This window comes from Lynx rufus, unplaced genomic scaffold (genome assembly GCF_022079265.1).
Source record: "Lynx rufus isolate CCGP_SWC_20201006 ecotype Redwood Valley unplaced genomic scaffold, mLynRuf1.p SCAF_23, whole genome shotgun sequence".
Lineage (NCBI taxonomy): Eukaryota > Metazoa > Chordata > Mammalia > Carnivora > Felidae > Lynx > Lynx rufus.
This window is the reverse complement of record NW_025814838.1, coordinates 12,843,673-12,856,564: the sequence shown is the minus strand read 5'-3', so window position 1 is coordinate 12,856,564 and position 12,892 is coordinate 12,843,673. Positions and strand designations below refer to the sequence as shown.

Here is a 12,892-nt window from a genome sequence, read left to right as displayed (position 1 = left end):
AATACAGGCACACAATTTTGGATATTATTTCAGGGGGTTCACAGACCGCCTAAAACGTACCCATGGTCTAACCCCTGCCTGAGAAAGAGCATTCATCTGAGTTATCTCCTAGATCTTAAAACCCAATCTTTATCATTTAACCTTCAAAGAACAAAACACTATACATCCAGAACTTAATGAACCTATCGCCAAGGTGACAACTGAAAGGAAATTTAAAAGGTTTAAAAGCATCCACTACGAAATAACAACAAAGAAAATCAGTGGGTATTCAAGGAACTTAAGAAGTAAGGGGAAGTTCAATACAGCACTGCCCAAGAACATGGTATGGTCAGATCACCAAGAATCTCAGAAGTGAAAGGAGAGCTAAGACATAATATTTAGTTTTCAATCCTGGGTCCCTCACAGAGCTCTCACATAGAATATAAACACTTACTTCCAGCTCAAAGTCTGATAAATTAGTTTTCTTTGGAACCTATAAAAACAAAAGAGAAGGTACTGATTGGGGCTCATTAAAAGAAAATCCTAACTGATCAAGCACTGGTTAGGAAAGACATTTAATTTTTCAAAGCGACTCCACGAGAAGCGACAGGTCTCACACAAACAAAACCCGGCAGGATGTTTGAGTGGCAGGATCTCCTACCATCTGTCCTCATCAGAATGTTCTTTAATATTATTGTATCGCATGGGTCAAAGAGGGAGAAGTTCTTCTCCAACCCCAGTGTTACTGCCTGCGGCTGTACAGGAGTTTAAACTAGACACACACACTGAAACACTTTTGTGAAGCTAGGCACAAATTATCTGAGCCACTGACTCTTTGAAACACTGATGTTTTCTACTGCAGAGAGAAATTAAAAGGATAGACGTAGCCTGACGGCGAATTCTTTTCTTTGAAGCCTTTATGTATTAAGCACCCCTCGAGGCTCAGGTAGCTACGCCAGAGCATAGCTGGAGCATAACATAAAGTCAAAGATGCAACAAGGGGTTTCTCCCCTCCAGGACAGGACAAACTGTTCACTCTGTCACAATATACCAGTGTCCCCAATGTGTTAATGCTAAAGTTAGGGCTTACATCTTGGGAACATACCTATAATAAAAAGGCCGTTTATGAACGTGGGTTTAAAAACCCAAAATAGAGCACATGCCAGAAATCATCCACTCTCCAAAAAAAGAACATGTGAAAATATTTAGGGCAACTTACCCAGTACATGGCTCTAAATCCAAGTTCTTGTTTTCTTCACTTTGTAATAAATCTTCAATTTTCTCTCTGAGGAGTTAAAATGAAAACATCGCCATCAGTACCTTTCAGGAATGAAGCGACCAACCAACAGATTAATCATACTCCGAAGCAATTTAAATATAAGAACCCAGGACAATGTAACTCTACCCAATCAGGTTATAAGTTGTAAGTTATACTTAGAGTTATACCTGGTTACCCTTAAAGAAAAATACTTTATTTGGACGTATTCTTTTCGTTGTCGTTATTCATGAGTTAGTGACAACTTCTCAAGGATTCATTGATACAAGGAACTTAAATTTTTACTTTTCTAGGGGAGGAGGTGGAGGGTTGAGCAAAACGGGTCAAGGGGAGAGGGAGATACAGACCTCCACTTATGGAATGAGTAAGTCGCAGCAATAAAAAGAGAACAAAAAGAATACCATCAATGATGGTATAACAGTGATGTAATGGGACAGATGGTAGCTACACTCGGGGCGAACACAGCATAATATATAAACCCGTCAAATCACTACCTTGTACACCTGAAACTAACATAACAACATGTCAACTATACTCCAATAAAATCAAGTGATTAATTTTTACTTTCCTCGTAAGGCAGTTATACTGAAAACCCAGTGAAACCAGACACTCCTCCAATGGCATGCGTACTTGTCAGAAACTTCATTCAAAGAAACAAAACGAGGGGCTCCGGATGGCTCAGTCAGTTAAGGATCCGACTCTTGATTTCGGCTCAGGTCACGATCTCATGGTTTGCTATTGGCCCACAGGCTGTCTGGGATTCTTTCTCCCTCTCTCTCTGCCCCTTCCCTAACCAGGTTCTCGGTCTCAAAATAAATAAATAAACTTATTTTTTAATTTAAAAAAATGTGGATATGTTGTAAATATCTGGATAGGCCTGTTTCATTCCTCTGCCTTCAGGGAAACTGGACAGTGCCTATCAGGCCCTTGATCCATGCCTACTCGACCCAACTGGGAGGTCTGCCCACTTACTGAGATAGTCTCTTGCCGGGTGACACGCTACAAGTCTAAGTACAGCACATTGAATTCTACTTTACAATGTGCTGTGATTGCACAAATTCAGACATGACCCAGTGGAATCCTGCCATTCACGATATCACACCCGTGTGTGCAGTGCTCGTGCCGCACAAGCCTGAGATACAGACGTCAGTCCTGCCCCAACATATCTGCGTGACGCGTTCTTCTAGTCCGGGAACTTACACCACTTGGTCAATAAACTTCTTCTGATCCTCAGGAATCGTCACAGGACATTTTGACGCGTTGGGAGATACGTAAGACAGAGTTCCTGCACCATTGGACTGTAGGCGTTTTTCATCATACTGCTCCCTTAACTGTCTTTCTTCTTCCTGATTTAAATAGGGAATTCCTAAGTGTAATTTGAAAAAGAATGCATTAGCAGAGGTAACTAAACATAAAAATTTCAACATAAAAAGTTGGGTTTTTTTTTTTTTTTTTTTTTTTTTAGCAAACCAGTGAATCTAAAATGCTCAGGCAAGACTTACCATATTTAACTATATCCCAAAAAAATCAACAGAAAAGACAAATGATTTTGAAATACACTGGTCTTTGCTTCTGCACCATGCATTCTTCTTTCAACAAATGTTTCTTTGGCACTTACACCGGGCCAGGTACTGCAGTGGGCCCAAGGGATCTAACAGGGAACAAAGCAGACACCTTCTGCTCCATAGTGAAGGGAAGGACTTTTGACAGGAGGATCAGAGAAGGCCACTGAGAGCAAAGACCGAAAGGGTGAGAAGGAGTCAGGCCAGCAAGGAGCCAGGAGAAGAGTATTTCAGGCTGGGGAAAAACGATCAACGCCCAGAGGACGGAATGGTGTGGACAGCTCCAGAAACAGCAAGGAAGCTGGCGTGACCGGAACACAGGGAACAGGAGAATGGCACAATGTCAGCATGGAGACGGTGGTGTGAGACTGCGCAGGCCTTTACAGGTCATGACATGAGTTTGTTTTATTCAGGGGCATTGGGAGCCCCTGGGTGGCTCAGTCAGTTAAGCGTCAGACTTTGGCTCAGGTTATGATCTCACGGTTTTGTGAGTTCGAGCCCCACACAGGGCTCTGTGCTGACAGCTCAGAGCCTGGAGCCTGCTTTGGACTCTGTCTCAGTCTCTCTTTCTCCTCCCCTGTTCACTCTCTTTCTCTCTCAAAAATAAATAAACATTAAAAAAAATTAAAGGGGTGCCTGGGTGGCTCAGTCTGTTGAGCGTCCGACTTCGGCTTGAGTCATGACCTCGCAGTTGGTGAGTCTGAGCCCCGCATCAGGCTCTGTGCTATCAGCTCAGAACCTGGAGCCTGCTTTGGATTCTGTGTCTCCCTCTCTCTCTCTGCCCCTCTCCCGCTCACGCTCGGTCTCTCTCTGTCTCTCAAAAATAAATTAAAATGATAAAAATTTTTTTTTTATTTTTTAAATTGAAGAAAAAGAACTTGTTTTATTCGAAGAGAAACAGAATGCCATTAGAAGGTTTTAAGCAAGACAATTACATTATCTGTTTGTTTTTTAAAGAGATCATTTCGACTCCCATGAAGATTGAAGTAGGGAAGCCAGTTAAAAGCAATTATCCAGGCAAGAGATTGCTTACATCAGAGGTCAGTAACCTTTCTCTTAAAGCGTAAAGTATATGTTTTAGGCTTGTGGGCCACATGGGGAATCTCTGTTGAAACCAATCAACTCTGCTCTTGTAACATGAAAATGGCCACACATGACGGGTAAATGAATGGGCATGGCTTTATTTACAATAGGACTTTATTTGCAAAATGGGCTGTGGGTCTTGGTTTGTGACCCAGCTTAGACTAGAGACAGAGAAGATGAATACAGAGATAGGAGAGATATAACCTGCTGATATACTGGAAGGGAGGGATAAAGGGAAGAGGAGAATCGAAAACGCTACCTAGTTGTTAGGTGTAAGCAGCTGGGAAGACGGCAGGTGTACTTATAGAGGTAGGGAACCCTGGGCAAAGAATAGCTTTGGGGCCCAAGACATGAAAATCAAAACCTATCATCTGAATACATAAATCAGCTAAGGGTGTCTATGAATTAAGGGCTGTGGATATAAGCCTAATGCTCAGGAGAAAGGTAATGAGATATAAATTTAGGTATCATCAGAATACGGGTGGCATTAAAAGCCACGGGACAGTAATGAACTTTTTTGATGATAGAATTAGAAAAATCACCATTTATCAGTAATACTAATTATTCCATGCAAGAATCATCGGTGAATGCTAAAACTAATTGGCGGAAAAGGCGATCAACATTAATAACACCATCAGTTGCACGACGTTAATGTACTTACTAGCACTGAACTGAATACTTAAAAATGGTTAAGATGGTAAATCCTATGCGCATTTTTCCACAACTAAAAAAAAAAAAAAGGTAACACCACAAGTGATGAGACTGAGTACTTGAGAACGACAAGAGGTAGTGCTGTCACAGAAAGAAAGGCTGGAGGTGGGTTCAGTTACTGGTGATGAGACCCACGGTGCTCCCAAGGGCAGAGATGGCTAAGGGGAGCTGGAAGCAAAGACCGCTGAGCAACTGGTCGACAAACAGACAGGACAGGGCATTTGCTGGTCATCCCTGTGGGTGGTGATGTCACCCATAATGAGGAGAGAGTTAGGAGTGGAGAGAAGACAGAAAGCCGAAGCCAAGGCTGTCATGAATGCCACACCCATGAAATCAGCAAAAAGAGGGGCCGTAGAGCCCGTGACACATCCCGTGGCTCCTGGGAAGAGGGAATCCACGTGGCTGTCACATGGCATGGTAGAACAAGGACACCCACCGACGCCTGCCTGGAGAGAGAGAGAGAGAGAGAGAGAGAGAGAGAGAGAGAGAGAAAACCACCTATGCTCCAGAGGGTGTAGGGGAAGTGAAGCAAGAGTCACCTGATTCCCTTTCACGCAAGGAAGTCAAAGGCACTTCTGACAAGACGGCCAGAAGAAAAGGGTCTGGATTTGCAGAGCCCGAGTGCAAAAAACTGGTAAGGAAGAGAAGGGACGGTCGAGAACAGATTGAGAGAGTATCAGCCACAGTGTGGGGCTAAGAGTCTGGCAATGACAGATGTCCTGGGAGTCCCGATTCAGTTGTGACGAAAATACTCCGAGGTCTGACTATAAAACAAGGAGAATGAGGCACACACTCCAACTTGGCTGTTTCTCTCCTTTTATGAAAATAAAACCATCAGGCTGGAAATTATACATCCACAGGAGACTGGTTAAAGCAGTTCCTTCAACAGATTTTTGCACTTATTCCAATAGAGCGCTCTAACTACATTTGGAACTTGTATTTGATAACAGCTTTCAGAGTCAAGTTTGAGCCAAAGGGAAAAAAATTTTTAGAATACCCAAACTGTGCTGCCCAGCTGGTTCACTCACTGCATTAAGCGTTTTGGGCTCCAAAATCTTTTTTTTTTTTTTTTTTTTTTTTTTTTCAAAAAGTCAAAAACATTGGGGTGTCTGGGTGGTTCAGTCAGTTAAGCATCCAACATTGGCTCAGGTCATGATCTCCTGGTTTATGAGTTCGAGCCCCAAGCTGGGCTCTGTGCTGACAAGTCAGAGCCTGAAGCCTGCTTCAAGTATGTGTCTCCCTCTCTTTCTGCTCCTCTCCCGCTCATGCTCTCTCTCTCTCAAAATTAAATACACATTTTAAAAAATCGATAAAAGTTAAGGGGCACCTGGGTGGCTAAATCAGTAAAGCATCCGACTGCGGCTCAGGTCATGATCTCACTGTTGGTGAGTTCAAGCCCCGCCTTGGGCTCTCTGCTGTCAGTGCAGAGCCCACTTCAGATCCCCTGTCCCCTCTCTCTGCCCTTGCCCCACTCATGCTCACTCTCTCTGTCTCAAAAATAAACAACAAAAAAAAGTGAAGGTGCAGCACCACTGAGTCAACTAAAAAACACTATGGTGTGGGTTCTGAAGGGCTCACAAATAGATCCTGGTGGGGGGAAGAGAAGTTTTTGAATATGTGTTCCAACACTTGTATTACAAAAAATCTCCCTCCTTAACTCACTCAATAATTGGGCATTCACTATGGAAAAAAATACAATTTATGAGATTAGGTAAAAGTAGTTACTGACCTTACAGCAGCTGGTGCTGAAAACCGCTGGGAAAACCAGAGGCTTTCCTAAACACTTTTCAGGAACAAAAGGAAGGGAAAAACTCCGGTAGGGACTTTCACGGCCAATATTCGCTCATCGAATATTAGGGTCACCTCCCTGACACAGAAGACGACTTGGGCTATGCCCTGGGGACATGAAATGTATAAGACGCAGTCCCTTTCCTAAGCACGTTCGCCCATCTGTCACACGACACGGTGAGCTGTCATGACTGCGCCGTGTGTGAGGAACTAAGCAACTCTCTCTGAATAATAAACAAGCATCACTTGGAAGAGGGAGTTTTTCATTACGGCATTTACTAGAATGCAGGTCCTTTCTTAAGTCCTCTAACACCTGTCTCACTGGAAGAAAATGGGGGAAACTGTGCTCTCCACAGCGGGTCTGTTAGGCCACTTGAGTCACAACACCAGCAGGAGAATAAATTCCACTCAATCAAATCGGGAATCGGGCGCTGGGGTGTCTCGGTTGCTTGGGCGTCTGACTTGGGCTCAGGTAATGATCTCATGGTTCATGGGTTCAAGCCCTGCATCGGGCTGCAGGCTGCCAGGGCAGAGCCTGCTTGGGATTCTCTCTCTCCCTGTCTGTCTCTCCCCTGCTCACTCTCTCTGTCTCTCAAAAAAATAAACAGGGGCGCCTGGGTGGTTCAGTCAGTTAAGAATCCGACTTTGGCTCAGGTCATGATCTCACGGTTTGTGAGTTCGAGCCCCGCGTCGGGCTCTGTGCTGACAGCTCAGAGCCTGGAGCCTGCTTCCGATTCTGTGCTTCCCTCTGTCTCTGCCTCCGCCCCACACTTGCACTCGGTCTCTCTCTCTCTCTCTCTCTCTCTCAAAAATAAACTTTAAAAATAAAAAAAAAACTAAAAAAAATTTTTTTTAAATAAAATAAAATAAGGAGTTGGCACGGCCTCGTTAGGGCAAAATGAAGTACTGTCTACTCTCCCCGTTCGTGGCTGACGAGGCTAAAGGTTTTCAAAGGCATGATAAAAGAGTCGTCTACAACTCTAAGGCTGCACATGGTGTGGCAGGACCCTGAGATTCTGTCTCAGACAGCAGGCACAGAAAGATCATTCTCAATCAAACCCAAATTTACGAGCACTAAGGAGAGGTCAGATGTAATCTTACCATTGCGAAAAACTTTATTAAAATCAAATCCTTGGCTTGCTAGAAAGTCAATGCTTGAGCTCTGAAACAAGAGTGAACAGAACATACATTTTGGTAATGTCGGTGGCAGATACGTGAACAGACACAGACAGATAACTCAGACAAGTAAACAAAGGCAGCCAGGCAACAAAGGAGCAGGTCAAAGGTCAGAAAATTAAGATTTCTACTCCAAGGCTGCCATATAATCCATTCACTTAAACTAGGTGGGCTGTTCTCCTTTATGGCTTACAAACAATATCCTTTGTTTCACAATATTTAAGAAAAATATACTGGGTAAACATCACAGCCTTCCAAGAAGCGGAAAACTCCTGATCGCTGTACTGAGTAGGAAACTATAAAAAGAAAAAAAATGTATTGATATTATCTGACCCACCCACTCCCCCCCCCCAGTTCAAGTTTAAAGTAGCTCACATGTAGAAATCCTAACACATCAATATCCACCTCAAGGTAGATTCTATTAACTTATTCTTCACACTTGAGATTAAAATAGAGAAAAGTTCTTGGTAACAAGACTGATTAAACCAACACATCTCAAATATGCAGTGAGCAACAATACAGAAGTAAATTTCAGTGAAAATATTAAATAGATACTACCACACATGGTACACAAGAACGGCAAACACCACAAAGCTCTGGACTCGATCTAACGGAAGAGCCACAAAAAGGACCGCAGCTACTCTAATATCTCATCAGAACATGAGAGGGCGACACGCCTGGGCCATTTTAATCTGGTTCCTCACAGAACTACCTTTCCTGACCTGTACTGTCACAGGACACCATCAGCCCAGATGAGGGACGCTGTGTCCACCCCATTACATTCGTGACGGTGTTCACGCTAAGCTACAGCTGAAGACAAGGGTTTCTACATGCGTGATTTCCGTATGATAATGAAAGGCGCACGTCCTGAGGTCTCTAGCCTGAGCAAAGCTCTACTTCCGAGCCCTGGTTTGTGCTGATCCTGTGGACCACAGAAGCGACTGTGTGTTTCCCCTGTCTTAGCTGCTAGGAAGCGCAGAGACTTTCTTTAGCACAAATTTCTGTGTTCTATTCATATTGTAGGAATCCTGTCTTCATTTTTTATTTCTTCCAATTTTTCCTTGACTCATTTTGTAAGCCTTATGCTAAGAAGTAAACACTATATTTATCTTTATCAACAACAGATTCTTCTTAAAAAGTGATGAGATGTAAATGGCAATCTTAACCCCCCACCATACACATACACATAAACATGCACACACACAAACATACGCAAACACACACACACACGCGCGCGCGCGCGCACACACACACTTGGGTACATGCACATTATTTTCACCATCTCCAGCTTCTCTGTGGTTTAGAACAAGCAACTTTTCCCTCCACATCTTCCCTTTTTATTTTGTTCTGAACCAAGATCCAATGTCTTCTGGCTTGGGCCACAAGCCTCCTTTCTGTCTACCATGCCTCAATATTTGCAGTTCTGCCCACAAAACATTTCCCCACTGACAGAGGCACTGAAAGATGGATTACGGAAAGGCATTTCTGTCCTCCTTTCACTAGACTCCAAAACACCCTAACCTCCTTTCCTTTAAGTATCCAGTCAGGGGCGCCTGAGTGGCTCAGTCATTGAACATCCAACTCTTGATCTCAGGTCACGATCCCCTTGTTGTTGGGATCTCTCCTGCATGGGGCTCGGTGATGTAAGCACAGCCTACTTGGGATTCTTTCTCCCTCCCTCTCTCTCTCTCTGCCCCTCCCCCGTTCCCACATGGTACGAATGCTCACTCCCTCTCTCACAACAAGTAAGTAAACTTTAAAAAATAAATAAATAAAATAAATATCCAGTTAAAACTGCATCTCTTTTCCGGGGCACCTGGGTGGCTCAGTTGATTAAGCACCCAACTTCTGCTCGGTCATGATCTCACAGTTTATGAGTTCGAGCCCTGTGTTGGGCTCTGTGCTGACAGCTTGGAGTCTGGAGCCTGCTTCAGATTCTGTGTCTCCCTCTCTCTCTGCCCCGCCCCTACTTGCGCTCTGTCTCTGTCTCTCAAAAATAAATAAATGTAAAACAAAAAAGTTCATCTATCCCTTTTTGAAGCTCTGTATTTTCCACTCAAATACCACCTTTCAATTTACACAAGAGAAATGTACTTAATGCCATTGAACTTAGAATTACTTAAAATGGTGAATTTTATGTTACGTATTTCTTACCATAATTAAAAAAAAAAATCCATTGAACCTACACAATATATTTGTGCTTCGTATCCACTAACTTTGATTTGTCCTAAATGTATCATTTTCAGGATTCAAAAAATAAGCACAGTTATTTGGGATGACAATCTCAAGCCTCTATCAAAATTTTCAATGCATATGCCTTATGATTCAGCAATTTCCCTTCTAAGAAATCTATCCTATAAAAATATTCCTACATACAGGAGGCACCTGGCTGGCTCAGTCAGTGGAGCACGTGTGCGACTCCTGATCTCGGGGTCATGAGTTTGAGCCCCTCATTAGATGTAGAGCTTACTTAAAAAAGGGGGGGGAGGGGGGGCGGACCTGAGTGGCTCAGTCTGTTAAGCGTCTGACTTCGGCTAAGGTCATGATCTTGCAGTTCGTGGGTTCGAGCCCCACGTCTGGCTCTGTGCTGACAGCTCAGAGCCTGGAGCCTCCTTCAGATTCTGTGTCTCCCTCTCTCTCTGCCTCTCCCCTGCTCATGCTGTTTCAAAAATAAATAAACATTAAAAAAAAATTTTTTTTAATTCCTACATATACACAAAGATACACTGCACATGAATGTTGACTCTAACATTATTTAAAATAGAGAACCTTTGGAAACTTTTAAATTCAAATTAAATAAATTACCCACATCCACGCTGTGAAATATGTACAAACTGTGTTCAGTGGAAAATGCAAGTTATTTAAAGTATGAGTATCAGAATTCTGTGTATATTAAAGAAAAGAACTAAAGTTACATACATGTGTGTAGACACACAGATACAGATGGTCCCTGACTTAACAATGGTTCAACTCAGGATTTTTCCACCTCATGGTGGTGCATTCAGTATAAACTATACTTTGAGTTTTGAACTTGGACCTTTTCCAGACTAGTGATACACAGTACAAGACTCTCTCACGATGCTGGACAGCGGCACCAGCTGCAGCTCTCGGTCAGCCATGCAAACACCAGCACTTACAACCATTCTGTGTTTCACTTTCTTTTTTTAATGTTTATTTATTTTTATTTTGAGAGAAGAGACAGAGTACAAGCAGGGAAGGGGCAGTGGGAGAGGGAGAGAGAATCTGCACTGTTAGTGCAGAACCCAATACGGGGCTCAATCTCACAAAACCATGAGATCATGGGGGTCAGTAAAGCGTATTGACGTCGGCTCAGGTCATGATCTCACAGTTTGTGGTTTCGGGCCCTGCGTCGGGCTCTGTGCAGACAGCTCAGAGCCTGGAGCCTGCTTCGGATTCTGTGTCTCCCTCTCTCTCTGCCCTTCCCCTGCTTGCTCTCTGTCTCCCTCTCTCTCAAAAATAAATAAATATAAAATTTTTTTTTTAAAAAAATCACTCTTGGAAAGCTCTTATCACTGTTAAAGCAGATAGAGTTTGGAAACAAAGCAACTGAAGGTGCTCCTTGCAAAATAAGCGTCTGTACGCACAGTGAGATGCTCACACACTGGGCAGGATATGGAAGAACGGGCAGACTGAGAACCACACACACTCCCAGGGAAGGTACCCATCCTGTGGGATGGCAGGTATTTACATTATTTCAAAAATTTTTTGAGCACAGCTGATATATAATATCACGCTAGTTTCAGGTGTACAACATAGTGATTCACTATCTCTGTATGTATGTCATGCTGGGCTCACAAGGGTAGCTACCACGTGTCACCCTCCAAAAGTATTACAACATCACTGACTGTGTTCCCTATGCTGTACCTTTTGTTGCCATGACTTGCTCATTCCATGACCAGAAGCCTGTACCTTCCACTCCCTTCACCCACTTTGCCCATCCACCTACCTCCTTCCCCTCTGGCAACCATCTATATTTAGGCATTCACATTGTTTTCATCTCTTTCTCTCCATTTTTCTAGCTGAACATCAAATGTTGAATTCACTGACAATAATACGTAAACGACTGTGACATATGAAAATACTCCTCCTGACTCTAGGGTAAGAAACGAGTTTCTTTTTTTAATACCCTCTTCCACGTGCCACCTCCTTCCCCATCTCACTCTTTTCTAGCTTTTACATACATGTATACATACACAGAACTTCTTCCACTTACGATGGTGCATGCCCCAATAAACCCACTCTAAGTCGAAAATAGTGTTAAGTTGAAACTGCTTTTAGTATACCTGACCCACTGAACATCGCAGCTTAGCCTAGCCTATCTTACGCGTGCTCAGAACACTTACATTAGCTTGCTATTGGGCAAAATCATCTAACACAAAGCATTTTATAATATGGCATTAAGTATGTCATGTAATTTATTGAATACCATATTGAAAGTGAAACATGGGGGCGCCTGGGTGTCTCAGTGGATTGAACATCTGACTCTTGATTTTGGCTCTCAGGTCATGATCTCATATTTTGTTTTGTTTTTAATTTTTAAATTTTTTTAGTGTTTTATTTATTTTTGAGAGAGAGAGAGAGAGAGAGAGAGAGAGCAGGGAAGGGGCAGAGAGAGAGGGAGACCCAGAATCCAAAGCAGGCTCCAGGCTCTGAGCTGTCAGTACAGAGCCTGACACTAGGCTCGAACTCGTGAACCCAGGTGCCCTCCAAGAGTGGTTTTTGACCAGACACAATTTTCACCCTGCTCTGTGAGTCAAGAAGCTAACTTCCTTGTAAGATGCAAGTGCTGCAGTCTTAGAATTTTAAACAAAACAGGGGCTCCTGTGTGGCTCGGTCGGTTAAGCATCCAACTTTAGCTCAGGTCATGATCTTGCAGTTCGTGAGTTCAAGTCCTGTGTCGGGCTCTGTGCTCACAGCTCAGAGCCTGGAGCCTCCTTCCCATTCTGTGTGTGTGTCTCTCTCTCTGCCCCTCCCCTGCTCACTCTCTCTCTCTCTCAAAAAATAAACATTAAAAAAAAAATTCTTTCAAAGAATTTTAAACAAAACAGAAACCACCCTAGATTGAGAACCAAAAAAAAGAAAATTCAAAAATATTGTTCACTTACAAATTTTTTTAATGTTTGTTTATTTTAGAGAGAGACAGAGAGAGAGAGAGGATGAACAGGGGAGGGGCAGAGAGAGAGAGAGGGAGACACAGAATTTGAAACAGTCTCCAGGCTCCGAGCTGTGAGCACAGAGCCCCACACAGGGCTCGAACCCACGAACCATGAGATCATGACTTGAGCCGAAGTCAGAC

General features: G+C 43.2%; 1 protein-coding gene across 1 annotated transcript in view; it reads right to left on the bottom strand.

The window, feature by feature from the left end:
* The window catches only part of PARN (poly(A)-specific ribonuclease), a 167,071-nt gene that overhangs the window by 149,724 nt on the left and 4,455 nt on the right, over window positions 1-12,892 (bottom strand). The window contains exons 6-9 of the mRNA XM_047087376.1: window positions 7,501-7,561; window positions 2,456-2,621; window positions 1,199-1,264; window positions 434-472 (exon numbers count right to left, since the gene is read on the bottom strand). Of these exons, the coding sequence (XP_046943332.1) occupies window positions 434-472; window positions 1,199-1,264; window positions 2,456-2,621; window positions 7,501-7,561 (332 nt within the window). The remainder of the gene's footprint in view (window positions 1-433; window positions 473-1,198; window positions 1,265-2,455; window positions 2,622-7,500; window positions 7,562-12,892) is intronic.